General features: G+C 32.6%; 1 protein-coding gene across 3 annotated transcripts in view; it reads right to left on the reverse strand.

Annotated features, from left to right (window-relative positions):
* Nucleotides 1-6,008: 6,008 nt before the first annotated feature.
* Nucleotides 6,009-26,784, reverse strand: part of Manea (mannosidase endo-alpha) — a 30,504-nt gene continuing 9,728 nt past the window's right edge. For all 3 annotated transcript variants that reach the window (XM_010603643.2, XM_010603644.1, XM_010603642.3), the window contains exons 3-5: nt 13,176-13,285; nt 7,569-7,645; nt 6,009-6,788 (exon numbers count right to left, since the gene is read on the reverse strand). In XM_010603643.2, the coding sequence (XP_010601945.1) occupies nt 6,131-6,788; nt 7,569-7,645; nt 13,176-13,285 (845 nt within the window). In that variant the 3' untranslated portion in view covers nt 6,009-6,130. The remainder of the gene's footprint in view (nt 6,789-7,568; nt 7,646-13,175; nt 13,286-26,784) is intronic.

Below are 26,784 nucleotides of genomic sequence, written 5' to 3' on the forward strand. Positions count from 1 at the left end.
GAAACTTATCATAAACTGAGCTGACTAGGCAAAGTTTACCTCCTATAGGAAAGGAGGTACTTTTTTTTCTGGTGACAAGAGCCATAAAGTCTCTGCCCAAACTACTAGGAGACTTCATTATACATATCTATTCAACCATACACACAGGTACTATGCATATGGTCATTCTTTTAAAAGTTCTAATTACTTTTTTATCAATTTCATTATATTTACCTTTGCTGGAACAATACTTCATATCTTTTCTACAGTCAGATCACATGTATTTTAATTGGAAGAACTGCCTAAACTTTAATAGTAAATCAAGGAAAAAATGAAATGATGTTGCATTAACAGAATATTTTTTGGGGAATTAAGTCTTTAACTACTAACACATAGAACTTGTGTAAAAATGAGAGTAGAATTTGAGCTCAGTTACTGTTCATATGATGACTATCAGTAAATACTTTCTTATAAGAAACCTTAAAAAAGCATAATTTTCAATGGTACTTTGCAGTTGACTTATTACAATAGGCTGCTTCTTAATGGCTTAATATTCTGAAATGTGATTTCTATATGTCTGAAGAATTAAAAGTGATAGAAGTGCCACATTTAATAAATATAAATTTAGAATAGTAACAAATGTTTTGAGGGCCGGGGATTTAGCTCAGCGGTTTGGTGGCCTGCCTTACAAGCGCAAAGACCCGAGTTAAATCCCCAGTACACAAAACAAAACACATTTTGATATAAACTTCCTCTTCATTTTTAACTCACAGGGAACTTTATATAACTTTTACAACTAATTTTTCTATAGGATCTGTAACTAGCATTTTCACCAATAAAATATCATCTAAAACTTACTAATTTATCCTTGTTTTGTTGATTTCTGTGGAAAAATTTAAATTTTTACCATTAATTGTATTTCCTGTAGGATGCTCCCAAACATGCTTTCAGATTAAAAAACAATCTTGTTTCTAATTTATCAAGAATATGTAGGAATACTGAATTTCATCAAACCTTTACCACAAAATTATACTGTTAGCATGATCATCTTTCTAATGTTAAACCACCCTTGCAATCCAGAGAATAAATTTAATTATAACCTATACAATTATATTACATTAAAAAATGAGAAAAATACATCTGATATTTTAAATTTTTCAGCATTCACAAATATTTCTGTTAATTGGTTTTCTAGTTTCTAATGAGCAGTGTTTTAAAAGAATGAAAAATTCATCCTAATATACTTTTTTTTAACAAGTTGTGGCATCCTTCTTTTAGGTAACTATTTAAAAGTGAAAAATTTACCACCCTTCAAGCCAGAATTTATTCCAAAGTTACTCTATTGACTTAATTCTCAATGAATTTCCTTTATGTATTCGGTACCCCGCCCCCCCGCCACAAAGTACTTTACATTAAACTCAGGGCCTCATACTTTCTAGCCATGAGTTCTGCCACTAAACTATATCCCAGCTCATTTTGAGACAGGTTCTCCCTAAAGTGCCCAGGCTGTCCATGAACTTGCAATCTTCCTGCCTCAACCTCCCAAGTAACTAGGAACATAGTCACGAACCATCACATCTAGCTGCATATGGTATTTTTAAAGTCAGGACATAAGATCTTATATCAAATTAACATAGTAATACAATACTTTAATAATGATTTTGGTAAAATTGATTAAAAAATACTTCTAAGTATAGTTACATGGAAAAACTTAAGTGTAGTTGAGTATATGATGGTGCCCACTTTGTGTTATTTAAAATGATTTTCCTCAGATTTCTAACCTATTTTCAAAAGCAAAACACACACACACACACACACACACAAGCATATACTAGTTGTATATACCATTGTATACTATAGCTGCATATGGAATTATCATGCTGCATCACTGTTTTGTGTCATAAAATGTTCATCTCACTGGGGTAATTCTAGCTTTAAAAAAATCTGTGGTTAAATTTAGTTAATTTTATGTAATATATGAAACTTAAAATTCAGAACATGAGGCCTTTAAGTAAAATCTAGAACATCCATATAAACGTGTGACCTTTTTATTTCAGTAAATTTCAGATCTATGACTATTTGCTTATTAATCCTTATTTTACCTTTTGATACCATAAATAGTGATTATATGACAGAAATACCAATCACATTGAGAAATCCTCCTTTCATTGACAGTTGGAACAGAAGAGCACTGGCACTTAAGGACAAAACCATTACATTAAGCTCACAAAAACATTTAGTCTCTAAGAGGTTATATAATCAAGCAGTATTACATTTACTTTGTAGGACATTTAAAAAACTTGCTATAAGCTATAAAATTATTTTGCTTTGGCCAAATCGTTTTCAATTTGAAATGGTAAATACTTATATGAATAACTGAAATTTTGCTGTTGTTAAATTATTTTTCTATGTGATATGAGGATGTCTGATGATAATTCAAAATCTCCCATTTTTCCTACTTTTATTCAATATTATACAGGAAGCCCCAATCAGGTCAGGCAAGAGAAAGAAATGAAGGGCATCCAGAAAAGGAGAAAGTCAAATTGTTGCTTGCAGATGACATGGTCTTATATACAGAAAACTCCAAAAGGTCTACAAAAAAAATTGGCATTTCTATATGCAAATAGCAAACTATCTAAAAAAAAAAAAAATCAAGAAAGCAGTCTGATTTACAACAGCTATAAAATTTTGACTCATATTTTTAGGGATTGTTTTTGTAGGTATCATAAAGTTAAGGAGTCATGTTAAACTGAATGATTGTGATCAGTTTTTTAAAGTGCATGGTTATCAACTTGGTAGGTTCTCCGATGGCTTGTGACTTTGTCATTTTTAGAGATTAATTTTTTACTAGATATCAGAGCTAATATATGATTATACCAGTAGCAGAAAAAAGGGGAAAATCACCCAAATTACAATTAAAAAAACTAATTTTTTGTGCATCTAATGTATGCATAACAAAAACTCACAAATTTTAAACGTACATAAAGATACCGACTTTTTGAATGCACATTTCACTACAGAAAATACATAAAGAATGCTGACTACCACCTTTCATCAATTAACACAGAATAAAAATGTTTCATAGAGATGTGATTTTAATATCTAAGATACAATAATGTATGTATGTTTTTGTTAGATGAAAATTACTCCATTTAACAAAAAAAACAAGTTAACACATAATTCAGATAAGTGTAATAGCAGCAGTTCTTGATAATACTGGTCCTTAAAAGGAGAAATAAAATATTTGGCTTCTATATAATCAAAATAGACAGATGAAACAACAAAAATGAATAACTTTCAAAAGAATCCATTATAATTCTTGTGATACATGTTATATCATGTGTGTTTTAAGTTCAATGAATTCACACATATAGACTTTTAAAATAAGAACTCAATTGTTTGTTCTTTATTTACTTGTGATCATTACCATCAAAACTGTTAGATAATAGAGGCAGTTGTTTTGAATACTTGAGATTATGGAAGCTTTCTTCTTTAAGAAGTAACAAAATTATTTAAAAATTTGGTATCTGTGGGAGATTGGTTACTGGAGTGAGTAATAAAATCTGCAAATGCTCAAGTTCCTTTTAATCTGCATATAACCTTTGTGCATCTTCCTGTATATGTTAAAATCAACTTTGAATTATTTTAATACCTAATACAATGTATATACCAGTAATTGCTTTACTGTACTGTGTAAGAAATAATGACACGAAAAACCAGTTTGTACATGTTCACTATAGATTTAATTTTTTCCCCTGAATATTTGCAATTGGCAACCAGTTAAATCTGTAGATCCCGGACATAAACTGGTTACTGAAATTATTTTTTTCAAAAAGGCAAAAAATAGATAATTACAAACTGAGCCAATATGAAAAGATATTCCAATCATTTTTGCTTTGACAATAACTTTTTACAATGACTACAGAATCTTTGTCATCTTACTTTGAAATTTTATTGCTACTAACCAGTTAGGGGAAAGGGTTGGGGAGTCAGGACAAAACAGAGATTAAAAGATGATACAGTGCATTATCTATGTCTGCGGTGAGAACAAGAAAGAGGTGGCATCCCTTCTGAGAACTTGATCTTTTCACATGCTTTCCCTTAATCTAAGAACCTCATAAAATTCATTTTCTATCATGGCAGATTCAAATATACAACATAAGCAAGCAAAGAAGAAAATCCCCTGTATAGTAAACATTTATTTCTCCAACAAAACTTAATAAAATATAGTATGTTATAAAATATTATTAAGTATGCATTTATAATTTATTTTAAAGTAACATATAGTGGGTAAGTGGATATAAAAAATCCACAGGTTATAATTGTATGTTTGTTCCTATGAAGATGCTTGGTAATATCAAATATCATTATACCAATTTATCCTTGTGACTTTCTCCAGAAAATCTTTAATGGTCTGATCATTGTCTGGGAAACAGAAAATTCTTAATTAAGTGAGTTTGTTAGCCATGCTTTCTTAAAAACATGATTTTTACTTCAAAATCACTGTTAAAAAATAAATTTTATCACCTGGGAGACAAGTTTATGATAAATCTCAGTGTTAATTTGTTTGTGAACATCTATACTCAGAAAATTTATATTATATATATATATATATATCACTTGTTAGTATTACCCTATGGCTTTTTATAATAAAATTAAATATCTAAGAAATAGTATTTATGTAAAAGGATGTACTGGATGATTTTTAAATGTACTTATAGTTACAAATACAACTATAACAATGAAGTGCCTTTTATTATTATTTAGTTTTGAACATCTTCTCATCAACTTGAACCACCAGTGGCACATGCGTGACTATTTCATGGGGCAGCCGTGGTGGTAGAAGTGGTACAGTCAGGCATGGGACAGTAATGTGTGTACCACTGGTGGTTCAAACCACTCAGCAGGGAGACATATGAATTATGCCCCTCTTATTAATGTGTTATTAAAGACATTGACTTTTAGCACACAAATGATCCACTTTCCACAATATGACAGTTATTGATTACAACTATTTTAGCCTGATGAGATACCACAAAATGAATTAATTTTAAAAATGGGAATATGTATCATGATATACATGAATTTAAACTATTATCTTCTCAGGAATTGCTTTAGATATAAACAAGTTTTTGTTTCCATGTCTGTAATATCTGAAATGGTAAGTGTATGTTCTTTGCTATTTTTTGGTAAAACACAGAATGTTAAAAGACAATCCAATGACAGAACTAACATTCTTCTTTCTTAGCTAATAATATCTGGTGACTATTATATTTTAAGATGTAACAGAATAGTAAGTTAGAGATTGACAAGGTATACTGAAAATAATAATGTTTGGGGCATCATAAATTCATGATAATTGTGAAACACTTTCTTAATAATTGAGATATAGTCATTAACGTCTATAGAAGTGCTTTGTATAGTTCTAAAATCTGGAACACTGTACAACATAGTAAAGTAGAAACACTAAACATGCCAAACACTTAGCATGCTATTATTAACTGAAAATCTTCAAATGACTGTACAGACTATAGTCTTCCTTATACAATACGATTCACAGTAAAGCTTAATGTATACAACTTAAAACACATAATAGACTATTTAAAGTGGTTTTAGATTCACAGCAAATCTGAGAAATGATTATATTTTTGAGAATTTTATCACAGTAAGAGTTATCTAGAGTCTTTAGTAATACAATAAAGGAAACAGAATCAGTGAAAAAATTAGAAACAAAATCTGTTACACTATCTTTTTTAGGTCTTGTTTTTCTTTGTTAGATATACCAAATATGCATACAGTACTATATCTTTGGGCCTAGGATACAAATGGGAATTAGCTGTGTGATAGCTACTTTATGTAACACAGGCATTTATCTACTGTGAAATGAAAATTAAATTTTCATCCTAGCAAATTTTCGATTTTAGTAAGAAAGGTAGCAAATTATGCCATGAGGTATGTTATTTACACAACTTTTCTCTACAATATTTTCTTAGTCCAGTATTTACTATCTTTAAAAAAGTAAAAAAAAAACTTTAATAAAGATAACAATAATAGTATATATTGATTTTGACAGTACTGTTCCAAAATTGAACAGAAAAGGAACGTATTTCTTGAAATTAGATGATTTTAATATTAACCTTTAATCAGTCCCTTAAGAAACAGCCATCTGATCATCTAATACATAAGTTGTTCTATCCTTACTGTACTTTTCAGACCATTTGCGAGTAAGTTCTAGATAATGACTTGGTTTATGAGGCCGATAATCTAAGTACACAGTATTACTCGTTCTTTTGGGAACAGCTTTCTCAATCTGGGTTCCTTCATGCCACTCATTAAAAGAGGTAATAGAAATTAAACTTGGGTGGGTCTGTAGTGCAGCAGCTAGACCGACTTCATAATACTTTCCATTGATTCGGTTCCGTGTGTTTTGAGTGTTCCAAGGCCGGATGCTGGTGTCTATGTATCCTGGACCCACACTTGGGATAAACATTAAGTTGTATTTATCACAAAAGAATTTTAGGTTAGCCCAGTTCTGATGTGAGGAGCCATAAGTAAAGCCATTTGTGGCAAAATACGTATAAATACCATCAAAACCACTTTGGAGAATATCATTTTTATGTTTTTCTTCTACTAGAAGTGCTATAAATAATCCATCATAAGGGGAATTTCGAACACTATGAGACCCTGAAGTGGTTAACAGATTGGCCCATTTTTCAGGCTTCATGATATAGGAATCGTACACATAAAACATAGGAAGAGATTTTCCAGTCCTTGTCTTATACCTGTAAAAGGCTGGATGATTTCCGTATCTAAAATATAAACATATGTAAAAATGAAATGAACATTCACAATTTGTCACAGACAAAAACTGTTTGCATATTGAAAATTAATCAGTGCAGTTTAAGTACACTGTTCCCCTTCTTCAAAAAGTTAGATATATAATAATTTAAAATGCATTTTAATTTTCTACATTATAAAATCAGTTATTGGACATATTACCAAATAAGTAATTAATTATCTCATATTCAGTTTTACAAATTGATTAATGCCCTAAAAAGCCCATAAATACATGAATACATAAATTTTATTTGTATAACATATGTTCCTTTATTGCTGACAAGTATGACATCTGTCAGAGATTATCAGTAAATTCCTTTAACAAATGAAAATATATTAATAAATGATTTCTTTTAATCATGCTAGATATAAATGGAAGACATAAATAGTATAGAAGAAGTCATTCATATTTCATAGTCTGAACTTTCTTTTTAAAAAGGCAACATTTTCATATTTTAGAAATAATTTAAAATATCAATAACTGAAATCATAAATAGCCTTATAAACATGTAAAACAGTAAAAACACAAATCTTTACTCATGCAGAAAGTGAACTGTAAAGCATTTCAGAAATAGTCCTGAAAATAATTATGATTAATTTCAAAAAGTTTAAATTTATTTAAAATGTCAAAGCATAAGCCATTTAAATTTCTCAAATATAATTTAAATTTACTATTCTATATCATATGATTCTATATAGCAATATTATCACTGGGTTACATAAAAGCAATTATAAATATAGAAGAAACTCACCTGTCTATAATATATTTGACATTTTCATACATGTTTTGATCATCTCGATTGCTATAGGGTTCTATGTGAAAAGTGACCTAAAACAGAAAAAAATCAATGAGAAAAAAAATTACCTCTAAAGTAAAATTTAAAATGAGTATATTCCCTCTATTTAATAGAGTGACTGATTTAATAAACAATGAGTATTTGTTGAGCATAGAAGTACTAGAAGATTCTTAATAATAACATTTACTGGAGTGGGGATTTAGCTTAGTGGCCTGCCTTACAAATGTCTAGAGTTCGATCCCTGGTACCAAAACAAACAAACAAACAAACAAAAAGAAAAACCAACAACAAAAATTTACTGAAGATTTCTTCTGCTAAATAAAATGTGAAATACATTACATTTATTACTTCAATTAATCTTCACAATTCCATAAGGTAGTTACTGTTATTATTTCGATTATCTAATAGAGGCAATTAAAAGTTCTGGTAGGTTTAGTAATTTGCTGGGTGTTACCTAGTTTTACTAGAGCTCAAATGTTCAGCCATCATGAAAAGCTTCCGTGAGTTTATTCTTTACAAGAAAACATATTACATACAGCGATACTCCTCATGACAGTATACAGGGTATCTTAATTGTGTTCTAGTTCATGAGACACAATTTCCAAAACCTGCAACTGAAAGGAGGAGAGGCTTATTTTTGGCTCATGTTTTCAGATGTTTCAGTCCTTGAAGTGGCATGGTGGAGGAAAATTGCTCACCTCATGGAAGACAGGAAGTAAAGAGTGAAAAGAAGAGCCAAGGAGAGAGATACAAGCTTCCAAGCCAGATCACTAGTGACCGACCTTTCCCAACTGGACCTCACCTCCTAACATTACATTTAGGTATACTCATCAGTTCACTAACCCACCAATGAGTATAATGCCCCCATCTTCCAATTACCTTCAAAAGCCCTACTTCTGAGTGTAGGATGCTCTGGGGGACACCTAGATATAAACTATAAAATAGAGATACACTATGTATTCAGAAATTTTAAACAACAAAGGACAAATAAAGAGCATTGTCCAAAATAATTTGGAATATCTTTTCAGGTGTGTGACCCATTTACACTTCAGTGGACTGAATCACATATTTAAGTGATAAATTATTTTCTACTATTAAGCAGTACTTTATTGAAAATTTGTTTAACTTCTATTATCTTCAAACCATTTACAATAAATTATTGGCAAATACCTAACAATGTTAGAAAGAACAATTTTCTTTATTCCTTTTATTTTTTTGGAGACAGAGGCTCACTATGTAGCCCAGGGTGGCCTTGAACTTGCAGAAGTGATCCTGGCTCAGCCTCCCAAATTCTTGGATTACAGACATGTGCCACCAGGCCCTAATTCTTAAATTATGACATGGTTTGTATGTCTCTATCTTAACAGTACAGTAACTAAAATTATTGTTATTATTATTATTATTATTTGTACCAGGGATAGAACTTGGGTCCTTGCACTTGCAAGGCAGGTGACAGAACCACTGAGCTAAATCCCCAGGCCATAAAATTATTTTTAAAATACTGTGTATAGATGTAATTTTTTTTACCTGAAAGTAGCTGTTATGTATACATCAAAAAAAAACTATGGCTAACGAAACTACTTTATATACCAATTTTAACTAGTAACGCAGACAGTACAGATATTTTAAGTGAATCAATTTACAATTTTTAAAACAAAGAATATAAGGATTTTCACTTTCATTTCTACTTTTTATTAATTACCAATAGCAATTAAAATCATATCAAATAAACATATTTGTACTGTTTTAATTTTAGGTATCAGGACTTATAAGTACTTATGGAATTAGAGACTTCTTTCTTATTCCAGTATAAAACTAAAATATATAATGCATTTTGTATTAATCAGGGCTGCTAGTTTTCAGAGAATTTTAAAGTCAGAATATTTGATAAAAACATTCTCTCTCTTTCTCTCTCATAAAATGAAAGCACAGTAACACTGCAGAAAGATGGTCTGGCCATATATGCACACCCATGTTTGAAGCGGCACAGTTCATAACAGATAACACTTGGAAACAACCCAAATGCCCATCAAATGGAGACTGGATAAAGAAGATGTGGTTTTTCTATAAAAAGGAGTACTACTCAGGTATAAAGAATGAGATAGAGACATTCATAGCTAAATGGATGCACAATGAAGTTATACTCTTAAGTGAAATTAATAGGACACACCTGAGTAAATACTGAATAGTTTCTTTGGTGTTAAAAACTAAACGTGTAGATACGGCTCAAAATGTATAACTGATAGTATGAAATAGGAAGAAAACAGCTAAAGGGGAAGTACAAAGGGGAGGGAAAAGGGAATAAGGGAAAAGAAAAAATATGAAAAAGGAAAAAATTGAAACAAACACTTTGTAAACAGGGAAGGGTGAAAGGGGTGAAGGGAGGGCAGGGAACTGGGGAAAAAAATAAGAACCTAAATATACCACGTAAAGGTACAGGATCCCAATGACAAATGTAAATGTAAATACATTGTTTGCTTTAAATGTACCGATAAACTTAATGGGGACAAAAAAAGTCTGGCCAGATAAAGATAAGTCTCTCCATTCCTCACCTTCATCCCAGCATACCCTTCATTTCCTGCTGCAAGAATGAGGTAAATATTTTTTTACTCCTATGTAGTGTCATAATATAGTGTTTTTTTATTTCCTGAAATTTGTTTGTGTTTATATCTGACCTCCTGTGGATTGAAAGTCCCTTAATGACAGTGATAGTACCTTATTCTTCTTAATGTAACCCTTATGTGGAGCATCTTAAACACTAACTATATCTAAAGCAGTATCTGGCACATTGAAGGTACTAAATTAACGAATGCATACATAATGAATAGATGAGTGCTTTCTATGCAAAAACAGACAACAGTTAAATGCTAGGTCTGCCATTTATACTCCATTTAAGCAATATTTTCCAAGGTTGCATTACAAATTCACATTATTCATTTAAAAATAAGAAAATAAAAAAGTCATAGATAATATGTTTCAAAAAGAGTGAAGAATCGTTTAAAAAAGAATCACAGATATATTGTATCAAAGATTCACATGGCAAAATAATTGTATAAGGCTGAAAAGGAGATATAATGATAGGACTAGAATCATATCCAAATAAATACTGGATGCTTATAAACCAACAGTATTGACATATGACTTAGGCACAAAAAAGAAAACATGTCTACTTTAAAAAATTATTAAATTTATTAAAATGGAAGATGGTAAGCATTGAGTTGGTTTTTAACCTCTACAATCCTAAATAAAAAATAAGAATTGATACCTCAAAATGATTTTCTTTTATTAGATGTTTGATTTAATTTGATCAGGTTTTGGTGGTATGATGCTGAATAACAAATAACTTCACAATTCCAATGACTTTCAAAGACAAACTTGTTTTCATGCACATGAAATCTGTGGATTAGCTTTGACGGCTCTGCTCTAGGATGTGGCTCAGGTCCAAATCTGTTCCTCACTTCTGTCATTTTCAGTCCTGGACATCATTATTAGCTTCCTCTTCTCATATAAGAAAATGGCAGCACAATCATGCAAGCGCACGGTATGCACTAAGTTTCATTAGCCAAAACAGGCCATGAAGCAGAAGCCAACATCAGTGCAGCAGGAAATATATTCCTTCTTTCCATGAAGATGAAGGAAAAGAGGAATATTTGCTAAAAACTGAAAGAATCTATCAAATATCTCTATGATGTTACATTCAGAGGACTTGTTTCGTTGCTGTGGTCTTAACAGTGTAGGATACAGTATATATAAAAGGAAAGAATTCAACTCTGATTTTTATGCTCCATACAAAATCAGCCTGTTGTATGACATTTATAAGGGCTACAGTTCTTGATCCAGCAAATATGAAAATAAGTACAAAAAACACAGATAATCAATCTCTGAAAAATTATAATTTATATATATTTTTTCATCTATACTTTCTAAAAAAACCTTCATGTACAATTGCTAAAATAATGTGGAACAAGTAACTAAAACATCACACATTTTGGCTTTTATTTGTTCATAATTTCAAAAGCACTCCCCAAATGACTCAGTTTAAATTCAGAAATCAAAATTGCAATTACAAAGTGTTTAGTGACTAATGTGATTTAAGACATGTGATCAAAACTAATGAGCTATAACAAAAGCTTAATTGTGAGACATATTCATAACCTCAAACCTCTCCATTTCTAAACAAAAAAGAATGAAAATAAAACCTTTTCACCTTATAAAATAGAAACAATAAAACACATCCAAGCAAATTATGAGAAACATTCTAAGAAAGAAGAAAATGAAATCATTACAGAACAACTGTCAATTTGTACTGTTAATTTTGACACTATGAACTTTAAAGTAAAATTGATAAATTGAAGGATTATTTTGGGGAAAGTAAGAAAATAAATATCAACAAAATGGGGGAAAGATAGAGATCATTTCCTGCTTTAAAGATTAGTATGATAAAAGGAGATTAATGAACTTAACTATAATTAATGTTTTAGATACGTGGTCAGTGATACGATTGCAGGTCCCAATTTACCAGCACAGAACTCATTAATCTTTCCTTATCATTTTGCCTTAGCAGTTTAAACAATTCTAGTAAGGTATTATATTATTAATTAAACATATTACTACTGTATAGTAATACCTTGGTTCACAAATGCTTTTATGTGTAAACAATTTGGTTTGCAAACAAAAGCATTCAACAAAATTGTGCTTCTGTTTCCCAACGGGGTGACAAACATGACCACAGCCATCTTCCCCACACAATCACAAATGGAGCTATGTTCCCCAAAATTGTGACATAGATTAAGCTTGCAAATGAGATACCACTGTATTTTATATTAGCAAGCAGAAGGAAAATTTTCCATTCTTCAATAAAATAAGATATATTATTCATTATAGAATTGTTTTCTTAAATCGTTGTTCCACAAAACTAATGCAACAGAAACCATAGCAAAATTCAATACATAGACCCATCATATGGATTGTCATTTTACAAATGAAAGGGATATGCCAATACGATAAAGAAATAATATCAGATTCCAAGGCTACCCAAGGAGAGATAGGCTAAAGTGTGATGGTTCTCGTTTCAATGTGATTTCTTGAAAAGCGGTCTCAATATGAGACTTTTAGAGGTAGAGTTAGTGGGAGGTCATTAAGTCTCGCTGGCAGTACAACCATTGAAAGGAAGTGAGGTAGTTATTCTGAGAACCTTTGGTCACTTTTCATGTGAGGGCTGTCAGAGAACCAAGTGTGATTTCTCCTGTCTTGTCTGGCTTCCTGTCTGGCAACTACATCTTTGACCTCTAAGATATTTAACGTAAATCTTCATTAATTTACGTATTTACATAAGAAACTTTCAACACACTTTCTGCTAAAATAGATTCATATAACACATGGTTAGAAAAAGTAACCAGAGCTTTCTAAAATATAAGCTGGATAAAGTTTAAAGCACGAAATATATTTAATAGATTCTGTCATTATTTTCCCAGAATTAAATCCTTCCAAAAATTGTTATTACTATGCTCTCGTCCCAAAGAGTTAAATTATATATAGGTTGCTTGAAAATAAATTTAATACCTTTAGATTGTATTTATGGGCCTTATCCAAAATAGTCGGTACCAAGTTATCAGTAGCTTCTCCATTCTCATCTTTTGAATCAGGGGGGTACCAAGATAGTGCAAGTACACCTAAGTGGAAAAATCAAAAAGAACATAAAAAAGAGACAAGAACACGAATGACTACCAGTATTCTAAAAAAGGTAGAAAAGTACTAAATTATTAACAGTAAAAAATAAACATACTCATTCAAACAATTTCTTGTATTCCATCAGACTGTGTAAGGTTATTTACTTTGTTTAGCTAATATTCATGAACATTTTATCAGGAATCGGTCTTTTTTAATTAATAGACTTTTCTTCAAAAGAATGAGTTTTAGGCCTACATGAGAGAAGCAAAGAAGGAATTCTCATATACCTCTTGCCAGCCCCCAATACTCTTCCTCAGTTTCCCCTATTGACATCTTGCATAACATTTTTTTATAAATGATGAGCCAGTATTATTAACTAAGGATCATAGTTTACATCAGGGTTCACCTTTTGTGTTGCAGAGTTCTGTGTATTTTGATAAATGTGTAAGGCCATATGCTCACCATTACCGTATCAGATAGATTAGTTTTACTATAGACCTCTGAGCTCCACCAATTTTTTCTGCCTCCCTCTCCCATCACCTCTGGCAATGACTAATCTTTTTATGGTCTTTATAAGTTTGCCTTTTCCATAATGTCATATAGTTGGGATCATAATATGGATGGCTTTCCTCACTGGCTTAATTCACATAGCAATTTGCCTTTCAGGTTCCTTCATATATGTCTCTTTATGACTGAATAGTTCATTTCTTTTTACTGCGGCATAATATCCATTGTATGGTGGGTATCCATTTATCGACCGGGAACATCTCGGAGGCTGCCAATTTTTGGCAATTATGAGTAAAGCTTTAATAAACATTCATGTGCTACTTTTTATGTTGTCTGTAATAACTTTAACAGAATATTTATAAAAATTAAAATAAGTATAGCTTCCCCCTGTAATATTTAATTACTTTTGCAATGAAAATTATGAGTATAAGAAGTATCAGTATTCACAGAAATCACTAAGTGGAGAGGAGATATTTAAGAGCAATTAATTCAAAACTTTATATACAGAGAATAAGGTGCTATTAGAAAGATGGTACTAATTTATATATCAATCAACAGAGTTTTTTAAATACAGAGAGAAAAATAAAAAAAGGTTATGGAAATTGGGATATATTAGGAAGTTTAGAAACTGCCAGAGACCTGAATTTTAAGACTTAAATTTTGTGGTAGCCAAGCTACGTATAGAAATTCTGTCAAGAGGAACAAGACAGAATGTTTATCAAAGTTAAGAGAAAAAAGTGTCTTATGTCTTCTACCCACTCTGAAAATAAAAATAGTAAGAACATGAAAGATTAAAAAAAAACAGGATATATAGGGCTACAGGGAATTTCTGGCTGGCAAAGAAGGATGTCATAATACAGAGAAGTTGATGAGTAGTTTCAGGAGAAATTTACCCTCCTATAAGCTGGAATTTGAGGTACCCACAAACCCAGCTTATACCATCAGTGAACAGTGACAATAAATATTTTATCAACATATAGCCTGTGAAAGAAATTTATTTTTGCAAAAAATAAATAGAAAGAATATACAATAAAACAAGGAAGAACACCTAACAGAGAGATTATGCCACGATATATATGAAAATTATGAGCAAAGCACTATTCTATGAAATTAGAAATGAGATAGTTTCTAAATACAGTGGAAAAATTTTCAGAAACAATTTGTCTCATAGTAAACCAACATGCTTTATGAAATCAATGGAAATTATTAAACAAATCACAAGAGATAAGAATTTCTTATAGCCAAACAAAGTAAGAAATTACCTAGCCAAATGGAACAGGGCTTGTAAACTAAGAGAAGTGAATGAGGAGGGAAGTCAGTTTGTCACAAGAGTAACTAGACTGATCTGGCTCTGGCTCTTAAAAACAGTGGACTACAACCTCACTTCACAATTTTTATGTAGTCCTAAGCTTTCAACTCAAGTTAATGTTCAAGGAGACTGGTATTTTCAATAGCTACCAGGCAAAAGCAAAAGCAAAGCAAAAGCAAATTTTCTTGCAGGAAGGAATCTTCTTCCTGACCTTCAAATTATTTGCAAAAAGTACCTGAAGGAAAAATGAATAGTGCACATACAAAGATAATCACGAACATAAAAAAACAAAACACCATGGGCAAAAATCAGCCAGTCATAAGAGACAACTGAAATAAAAATGCAAAAACTTCACATATTACACTTTAATACAAAACCTTCATAGTCTAAAAGATAAAAAGATAAGCATTGACTTAAAGCATTTTTGAAAATTGTCACATTGGCCCTTTTTCAAATCCATCTAATATTCTCTTGTGTCATCTATCCATTCATTTAAAAACAAACAGGTTCTCACTAAGTTGCTAAATAGCCCAGTCCATGTTTGAATTTGTAATCTTCCTGCCTCAGCTTCCCAGATGTGCTGGGATAACAGGCATGCACCACTATGTCTGCTTGGTCCCTCTCTCCCTCTCTCTCCCTCTCCCTATCTCCCTCTCTCCCTCTCTCCCTCTCTCCCTCTCCCTCTTCTTCTTCTTCTCCCTCTCCCTCTTCCTCTCCCTCTCCCTCTCCCTCTCCTTCTTCTTCCCCCTCTCTCTCTCTCTCTCTCTCTCTCTCTCTCTCTCTCTCTCTCTCTCTCTTCTTTCTCTCTCAGAAGCACAGCAGTATACCTAATGGAACAACCACGGGCTTTGAGCATGTGTTTAAGTATCTCATCAGTCTACTACTTCTACTACTACATCTTCTACTATCTACATCTTCTACTGCTTCATCAACAAAATATAAGTAATTCTTACCCTACAGAATATATTCTAAGTATGAATAAAAGAATTCAATTTATTTACACTTTGCCCTCTTCCTCTACTTACACACCTACCACACACATGATTTTTTGATGTCTTAACTTTATGGTCCCGATACTACCTCACTACTCTTTTTCTTCAACTTCAGTTAGTTCAATCCAGTCCTATGCTGTCCAGCATGATACCTACACGTCATATAAATTTCAAAAATTCTCATGTTCTTTCCACTAACCCAATTTCCATTACTCAAAAGCTACGTATGGCTCTTAATATCGCTACCAATCAAAATCTGCATATATAAGAAATATGAGCTTCTGCAACTGGGCAAGTAAAATGCACAGTTTAGTGATAACAGTAATTCAATCCACCTGGGTGTGTGAGGGTCCATGAAAATAGCTGTTCATTACTAAGTGGTTAAGTATTGTTGTTAAGTATGAAAGGTTTCTTATTTCATTATTACACTTGGGCTTATCTCATAATATAATAAGTTAAATATTGAAAAATAAAGTTTTGCCATATATATGCATAACAAAACTTCACATATATGTGTTTGTGTACACACACACACACACACACACACACACACACACACATTACAATTTTATATCCAGGCCAAGACAATACCTCTTCATTTGAAGTGGTCTGGAAACCAAAAGGCTAGGGCTTATGATAGTCTCTGCTATTATACAAGAAATTTAGTGTTTCTTTTAAATATCTCAAATATATGTTAAATTAAAGATTTAACAAAAAGAAAGGCAAGCTCATATCTAAACATAAATGTTATGATAATCGTACTGCTCAGGTGACATGCTTTTAACCAAAAAGGTCAAACTATTAAAAAAATCACAAAAAGCAAATAACCAACATAATTCAATAAAACTTTATATATGAAACAGGTTCTAGAATTATCATTGAAAAAAGTTTAAATTTATAATTACTATGGAAAAGATAGCAATCATTCAAGACATAATAGGAAATCTCACCAGAGAAATAAAAATTGTAAGAAACATGCTATAAAAATTCAAGAAATAAGAATCTTTTTTTTTTTTTTTTTAGCGGGTTTTGAACTTGGGTCCTTGTGCTTGCAAGGCAGGCCACCGAACCGCTGAGCTAAATCCCCGGCCCAAGAAATAAGAATCTTATGAAAAGATGAATAGTATCTTCTATTAGCTCATCAAAAGATTCAACAGAACCAAGGGAAGGATAAGAGTATTTCTTGACAACTCAAAAGGAATTACCATAACTGAAACAAAGGAAGAAAAACTGGGGGAACAAACAGAACAATACATTCAAACAGTTGTGGGATAAATATCAAATTTTTAGCACACGTGTAATCGGAAACCCAGAAAAGGCAAAAAGTATATTTGAACAAATAATTACTAATAATTATGCATAGTCAATGACAGACATAAAACAAGAGACCCAGGAACATACCAGAAAGATAATTTTAAAAAATAGTATAGCATTTTCAAACTGGTGCAAAACAAAAGCAATGAAAAAATTTAATGCAGCCTGATAAAAGAGACACACATATCCAGTAAAATGATGATATAAAAAGGTTTCTTAAAATTGCAGCAGATTTCAAATTAAAAAATGAAAAACAAAACAATGGGGTTTATATATATATATATATTTTGTTTATTTGTTTGTTTGTTTTGTTTTGTTTTGTGGTACTGGGGATCGAACTCGGGTCCTTGCGAGGCAGGCCACCAAACCGCTGAGCTAAATCCCCGGCCCCAATGGTGTTATATTTTTACTGTTCCAAAAACAAAAACAATTTAAACTCTGAAGAATCTGTCAATTGAGAATTATACAACAGATGAAGTATCACTCAAAATACGGAAAAACAAAACTTAAGAGTTCAGTGCAAGCTGACCAGTAATTCAAGAAATGTTAAAGGGATTTTTTAAGATATAATAAAGATGATACCAGATTCATACTTGGATCTACACTAAAAAATGGGGCAGGGCTGAGGATTTAACTCAGTGGTTCCGGCACCTGCCTCGCAAGTGCAAGGGCCCAAGTTGGATCCCTCATACAAAAAAAAATCTTAAATATCCTCAATCCTCACCTCTGCAGCTGGGCATGGCAGCGCTCGCCTGTAATCCCAGCACTCAGGAGGCTGAGGCAGGAGGATCGCTGTGAGTTCAAGACCAGCCTGGGCTACATAGTGAGTTCCAGGTCAGTCTCAACTACATAGTGAGACCCTGTCTCAAAAAAACCAAAAAACAAAGTTCGGGGGGGCAAACTAGAAATAAATTAATTTTTTTTTAGTAGTTTAATCTTAAATATAACAAAACAGATACAGAATATGTATGGTTAAAAATTATCCAGAAAAAATTCAAGAAAATGTAGCTAGGTAGGCCTCTCCAAGTGACTCATCCCATAGAGGCCCAGGGAAGCAACCAGGCAGCCCTGCATATCTTCCTGTGGCCCCATCAAGCAGGAGAGCAGCCTAGACTCCGAAGTTCAGGCCTTGAGAAATAATACATGCTCAGGCCCATTCATCTAACCACCCAGGCCCCAAGAAGCAGCAGGGAAATTATATTTAAGTCAGCCCCTTCAGGCCCATGCCTCCCTACGTCACTGACAGAGCTAAGCTCACTTGCGCAGCCTGGTTTCCATGTGGACCAAAACACTGACAGGTAACTTTTTCTACTGTTAGACTGATTATAGAGCACTCATCTGGGCCCATTGGGGAGGTCCCACTTTTAAATGACAATGGAAATCCATGGGCACCTCGTACCCACACATAGGCATACTACCCTCACTCTCAGAGGTGCCATCAAACCTGCCATGCTTAAGAAAGTTGTATCCAGGCTGGCAATGCAATCCTACAACCCATGCAGTTTAGGCTCCTGAGACACCAACAGGTAGGCACCAATGTTGATTATAGCTGAAAAGGCTACAGGTCCATTACACTAACTTAACTACCAGGAATGAAAGCAAAAACCACACATCCAACCAACACCACAGGACACTGCAAGCATAAAGTCTACAAAAGCTACCCTACAAAGTTGAGAGAGGCTTTAGACCCGCCTGAAAATACCAGTACAGACACATAAGCTGCATGAATAACAAGGTCATATAATGTCTCCAAGGTCATAAAACAATTTTCTAGCAATGGAACACACACACACACACACACACACACACACACACACAAGGAAATCAATAAATTGCCAAATACAGAATTGAAGAGAAGGATTTTAAGGAAATTTAATGAGATACAAGAGAACACACAAAGAAATTAGGAAACCAGCCCATGATAAGAATAAGAAATTCAGTAGAGATGAAGATCATCTTTAAAAAAATTAGAAATAATGGGTCTAAGAACTAAATAAAAGAAATTTAAAATATACAGTTGAAAGCTTTATCAGCAGAACTGATCAAACATAAGGAAGAATTTCTGTGGTCAAAGACAGATCTTGTGAAGTAACGAGTTAAAAGGAGAACAAAAGAAAAAAGAACAAAGAAACCTTTATGATTTATAAGACATCATTGTGTGAACAAATCTTCATATTAACAGTATTCCAAAAGTAGAAAATAAGAAAAAAAGGCACAGAAAACCTACTTAGGAAAATAATTGCTGGAAATATTTCAATTCTTGGGAAGGATATGGACATTTAGGCCCAGGACACACAAACGACCTCTAATAGATTAAAAAAAAGAGAGAAAAACTTTTTTCAGGAATAATACAGTCAAACTCTTCAAAAGTAAAAGACAAAAAGAAATTTTAAAAGTGCATGAGAAAATCTTCAAGTCTTCTATAATGAAATTACTATTAAAGTAACAGTAGACCTTTCAACAGAAACCTTATAGGCCAAGAGTGAATGGGATGATACATTTAAAGTTTCGAAAGAAAAAAAAAATTGCCAAACAATACTAATCCCAGTAGAGCTATCCTTCAGAAATAAGTAAGAAATAAAGGCTTTCCAATGCAAGAAAAACTGAGAATTTATCACTATCAGTCTGGTTCTACAAGGAGTGCTTAAGGGATTCCTATACTAGAAGCAAAAGAACTGAAACTATCATTAAGAAAAATACAAAAAAGTACAAAATTGAACAGGTGAGTAGACACACAGAAGATAGAAAAGAAAATCAAACTACTAACACTGATAATACAAAACTACAAAGATGAACAAGAAAGGCAGAAAAAACAAAGTATTCACAAAATAATCATAAAAAATTAGTAAAATGACAGGAGTATCACTTCACTAATAACCTTGAGTGCAGGTGGATTAAAGTTTCTACTGTAAAGATACATGTGATTCTTCTCCCCCTCCCTTGGTACCAGGGATCAAACTGAGGACCTTGTGCTTTTGAGGTGCCACTGAACTAAATCCCAGCTCTGAAAAATACAGAATAACCAAATAAATTAAGAAACGGACCTAACAATGTGCTTACTATAAAAAATTCACTTAACAGTAAATAGTCTGAAAATATACCATGCAAGTTAAAACTACAAATTAGCAGGAGTAGCTAGCTATATTTTCATTAGATAAGATAATTTTAAATCAAAACAGTAAAACAAACAAAATTCACTATGTAATGAAAAAGGGATCAACTCAGAAGAGGAAACAATAGTTGTAAATATATGTGCAGTCAAAACTGGTGTATCCCATTATATGAAGCAAATATTAGATCTAAACAGGCTTTAATTATAATAGTAATAGTTGGGACTTCAACATTCACTTTTATCAATGCACAGATAATTCACACACAAAAACAAAAATCAAAAACGAGTATTTAGAAGTAAATAATACTTCGGACTAAATGAACCTAACATTAATTTACGGGACATTCACCCGACAGCCACAAAATACACTTTTGACTCATGGAATATACTCCAGGATACAGCATATGTTAGGCAATAAACACATAAATATATAATAAAACCATAATAATCACAATAGAGTAAAACCAGAAATCAACAATAAAGAGAACTTCATCAATTGTAGAAATACATAAATACTAAACAACATTCTTTTGAAGCAATCAAATCAATGAATAATCAGAAGGGAAAATTATTTTAAATTTCTGAAATATAGGAAACTGAAAACAATCTACCAAAATATATGGGGCACAACAAAAGCAGTACTGACAGGAAAAATTATAGCAACAAATGCCTACAACCAAACATAAATAGACTTCAAACAATCTAATGATAGAACTGAAGGAAATAGAAAAGCAAGGAAAAAGCACATCCAAAAGAAGTAACAAAAGTGAGAATGAAAACAAAGTAGAAAAAATAGACTCTTGTCTTTCCCTGTATACAAACATCATCTCAAAATGAATCCAAGAATTGAACATAAAATTCATCACTATGACACTACCCAAAAAATACAGAGGAAATGCTTAGGGTATCTATCTGGGTAAAGATTTCTGGAATATGACCACAATACAACAGACAACAGAAGGAAAATTAACAAATGGGATTACATAAAAGTAAAAGGCTTCTGTCACAGCAAAGTGAACAACCCACAAAGTATGACAAAATATATGTAAACTATTCATTAGAGGATTTAATTTCCAGAATATATAAGGAATTCAAGTAACTCAAAACTGAAACATAATAATAGTAATAAAATTGTGATTATAAATGGACAAATTACCTCTGACAGTTAACTGTGTCAACTTGTGTGAAAAAGGCCTAACTACATTGCATCAGCATAGTTCTGGGTGTGGCTGAGGGGATTTACTGAAAACAGAAGACCCACCATGGGTGTGAGTGGCACCAGGAAAACAATGAAGGGAGGCTTGCTTCTGTTTCTTTGGAAGAGCTCCAGTCTTCACCTTCGCCTTGGATATCATCTCCCAGCTTCCAGCATAGACCCTTCTGCCTTCCAGGGTAGACCCAGATACAGCTTTCCTACGCAGACCCCTCGGCTTCCTGATATGGAATCACACTGGACACTACAGTGAGCTCCAGGCCTTTGGCTGGATCCTTCGGCTCTCTAGCATACAGACAGCCCTTTTGAACTTTTTCACACCTGACACTGCAGGTGGCTGCTACAAGCCAATCTTGCAAATTCTTATATATCTATGTATCTTACATTAGATCTGTTTGTCTAGTAAGCACTCACTGATACATAATCTAAATAGATATTTCCCTAGTCAGGCTACACAAATGGCCAATAAGTGTTATGAAAAACATGTTTGATGTCAATAAGTAGGAAATTGCACAATCAAGGCCACAGTAAGGTATCATCTCATCCCAGTTATAATGATTATTATCAAAAAGGCAGAAAATAGCAAATGCTTATGTGGATTCAAAGGGGAGATTCTCATATACTGTCGAGGGAAATGTAAATATAGCCATTAGGGAAAACAGTAAAGTTCCTCAAAACACTAGAAATAGAAATATATAATCCAGCCATCCCATTATTCAGTGTATACCCAAAGGAATTAACTGAAGTATGTTGACACATTGAAATGAAGTATATTCATCAGACATCTGTGCTTATATACTTATTTCAGTAGTGATCACAAAATCTAGGATTCAGAACCAGCCTAGGTGTCCATCAATGAATGAGTGTGTAAGAAAAATATGGTTTACATATAAAGTGAAACATAACTGTTATAAAAAGAATGGAATTTTGTCAACTGTATCAACACAAATGGAATTGGAGAATACTATGCTAAGTAAAATAAACCAGGTGCAGAAAGACAAATACCACATGTTCTTACATGTGGAAGCTAAAAAACTGATTTCAAGTGCTCACTTTGGCGGCACATATACTAAAACTGATTTTTTAAGAAAGGAGAGAACAGTGGTTACCAGAACCTGAAAGGGGGCAAAGATGGTGAGAGCGATGGTTAGTAGGGTGTATGTCTAAGGATGCAAATACAGAGAATAATTTGTTATGTTCTATAGCAAAGTAGAATAACTGGTTGACAACAACTTAAAGAGTATTTCAAAATAGCTAGTACATTCAAGTACATTTTAAATGTTTCTAGCAAAAAGAAATTATGTCTGAGTTGAATAGACAATTACTCTGATCTGGTCATTATATACACTGTACTACATAAATATGTACAAATACCATGTCAAAAAAATTTTTGAAAAATTTAAGCAAAATAATTTAGAGTCCTATATAAATGAAGGCATACATTATATCTATAGAATGGAAGATGTGTTATTCTTTAATATTGTTATTTCAATTCAATATTGTTAATTTATCAACTTTCCTGAAAAATGAAGTATAGGTTCAGTGCAACTTCAATCAAAATTATGCCAGGATAGTTTACAGATATGGGCCAGCTGATTCTAAACTATACCTGGGGGGATAAAGGAACTATAATAGCCAAAGCAATTTTGAAATCACCCTGTTGGATTGAGCAATAGCACTCAAGAAATGGTACTGGATAAAGGATAGACAAATACAATCAATTGATTAGAATAGAAAATTCAGAAGTAAATCCAAACAAATATAACCAGTTGATTTTATTACAAAAATAGAAGATCAGTGTAATACAGACAGCAAAGAATTCTCAAAAAGTAAACTGTCCTACAATTAGAACGATATGCTTTCAATAAAATTCCTACAACTGTCCTACACAAGATAACATGCTATCAACAAACTTAAAAGACACAGGAAAAAGAAAGGGAAAAAACACACCGCCAAGAAACAAAGCGATCAGTATAACTACATTCAAGCATTTACCGCATTATGAAAGGTATATGGGCTATATCTCCACTTTAAACTTAAAGACAGTTTCTCTAAAAAGAAAATTTATGACATCATGTTATGTGCTAGTAACTACACTTAAACTTCAAAAACCTAATTCATCTTCTTATAACTTCTATTTCTAGTTTTTATGTACAAATTTTAAAGGTAGGAGAAGCAAAAATAAGAATTGTGACTTTACAAAAAAATGGTATTTTCTATTTCTAATAGAAAATATCCTATTGTTCATTTCCCTCTATTGTTTTTGAAGAACTACGGGTTAAAACAGTATGAACAGGGAATGTGACTTGTTCATCTGTATATCCCAAGAATCTAATACAAGGTAAGGACATGTTGCAAACTCAATAAATATTTAGTGAAAAACTAGAGAAAAGGAAAGAAAATATTAAAGAAATACAGTAAATTACTTTCTAGGAAGTATTTTTCTATTGTTGCCATAAATAATGATCATATTTAGTTACTTTAAATATAAATTTATTGACCTGCAGTCTCTAAATAGGCTACCGTCAATGTATTGGATGGGACTGATTTCTTTCTGATGGATCTAAGGAAGAATCAATTTCCTTGACATTGAACTTTACATAGGTCAAGTCATACTGTGGCTCATGGATTCCTTCATCCACCTTCAAAGACAGCAAAAAAGCATTGGGTCCTTTGTTCATGGCATCCTTTGACTCTCTTTTTTTTTTTTTTCTTCTTTTATTTATAAGAACCCACATGATTAGATTAGCTGTACCACATAATCTAAACTAATGCCATTTTAAGGTCAGTTGATTAGCAATTTTTGCAAATGAAACTCTAATTCCCTTTTGTCATTTAAAATATCACACCCACATACAAAGTCAACACTCAAAAATCAGCAGCATTCCTGTATATAAAAAACGAACTCACTGAGAGAGTAATTAGGGAAACAATACATTTCACAATAGCATCAAAAAAATGAAATACTCAGGAATCATCTAACAAAAGAAGTAAGAGTTGTTTAGATGGAAAACTAGTTTTCTCTCTGAAAAAGGAGATCAAAGAGGACATCATAAAATGGGAAGATATCCCTTGTTCTTGTGTAGGGAGAAGCAATATGATGAAAATGGCCATATTTCCAAAACTGTTATACAGATTTACTGCAATCCCGATCAAGATACCAATAACATATCTCACAGTATTAGAGAGAAAAAATCATACATTTCATTTGGAACCAGAAGAGGAAGAGAACAGTAAAAGCAATTCTGGCAACCAAGGTAAGGCATGGAGAATCACAATCTCTCATCTGAAATTACACTATAAAGCTGTCTTGATAAAAAGTGTGATACTGGCAAAAAACAAAACAAACAAACAAAAAAACAACCTGAGGATCAATGGAACAGATAAGAGGATCCAGAAACAACTCCAAATACACTCAGCCACCTTATCTTTGAAAAAAGGCCCAAACATTTTAACTGGAAGAAAGCCTCTTTAATAAGTGGAAAAACTGGTATTCCACAGGCTGAAGATTAAACCTACACCCCTCTTTTTCATTATGCACGAAACTAAAATCAAAACAGATAAAAGTATCTAAATATTAAAAAGAAATACTAAATCTGCTGAAAGGTAGAATAGATAGAACTCATGAAGACATTCCTGTAGGCAAAGACTTAATGAACAAAACTTCGATTGGACAGGAGATATCACATAGAATCAACAACTGCGACCTCATCCTACTAAAAAGTTTTTGTACAGAAAAAGAAATCACCAATAGAATGAAGAGATCACCCAGTGTGGGAAAAAAAAATTGCCAGCTGTTCCTCACACAAAGGGCTAATATCTAGAATATAGAAAGCACTAAAAAAAAAAAAAATGAGACTCCTCAAATTTAGACTCATTCCAAAAATGGGTGCCTGAAATGAGTGGACACTTCTCATATGAGGAAGTAGAAATGCCAGACATATGAAAAATGTTCAATATCACTGGTCATTCAAGAGAAGCAAATGAAAACCATGCTGAGATTCCATCTTTCTCCAGAAAGAATGGCTGTTAACAAGAAATCAATCAATAATAAACACTGGAAGGGATGTGGGAGAAAAAGGAACTCTTCTCCACTGCTGGTGGGAGTGTAAACTGGCACAACCACTGTGGAAATCAGTGTGGAGACTCCTCAAAAAACTAAAACTAGACATTCCACGTGACCCAGATATTCCCCTTCTTGGTATCTTCCTGGAGAGAATTAAAAGCATCATACCACAGCAGTACATGCACACCCATGTATTTTTAGTGGCACAGTTTGCAACAGCTAAATCTTGGAAACAGTCAAAATGCTCATCAACTGATAAATGGATAAAGAAGATTTTCTTAATATAATGAAGCAGTGCTCTGCCATAACATAGGATGAGCTGAAGACATTTCTAGCTAAATGGATATACCTTAAAACCATAGTCTGAGACAAACTGGACACAGCACATACTTAAATAGCACATTGTTTCTCTGGTGTGAGAAACTAAAAGTGGAAATAAGGACCAAAATGCGTAAAAGATAGTTAGAAATAGGAAGAAAATGTTCAAATGAAAAGGGGAACAAGGGGGGGGGTAAGAAGAAAGGAAAGAAAGGACAAGAAAAAATAGAATAGACAGAAAAAAATGGAAACAAATCTTTTGTAAATAAGGAGGGGTGGACAGAAGGACGGGGAATTGGAGAAAAAAGAAGCAAGATGTATCACATACAGGTACAAATTCCCTATGAGCAATGAATGCTATCATTATGTATATCTAAAATGTACCAATAAATGTTTTCATTAAAAAAATAGTACAGTCACAGATTCTAGGGATCAGGATGTATATCTCCTGGGAGCCATTATTCTGGCTATCCAACTGGCTTTTCTGGAAACTGTATTTAAAAATAAAGTTATCGATTGGGTACTTTTACAATTGTAAAAATACTGATACAAGAGACAGACTATATTCATATGTAATCCTTTACCTGAAAGAGCTGAAAGGGATAGATATGTTATTATTATACTCTTTAATAATACACTACATATTAATTGGATTGGTAAGCATAACAGT

The sequence above is a fragment of the Fukomys damarensis genome, unplaced genomic scaffold, assembly GCF_012274545.1.
Source record: "Fukomys damarensis isolate Sample0158 unplaced genomic scaffold, DMR_v1.0_HiC HiC_scaffold_14, whole genome shotgun sequence".
Lineage (NCBI taxonomy): Eukaryota > Metazoa > Chordata > Mammalia > Rodentia > Bathyergidae > Fukomys > Fukomys damarensis.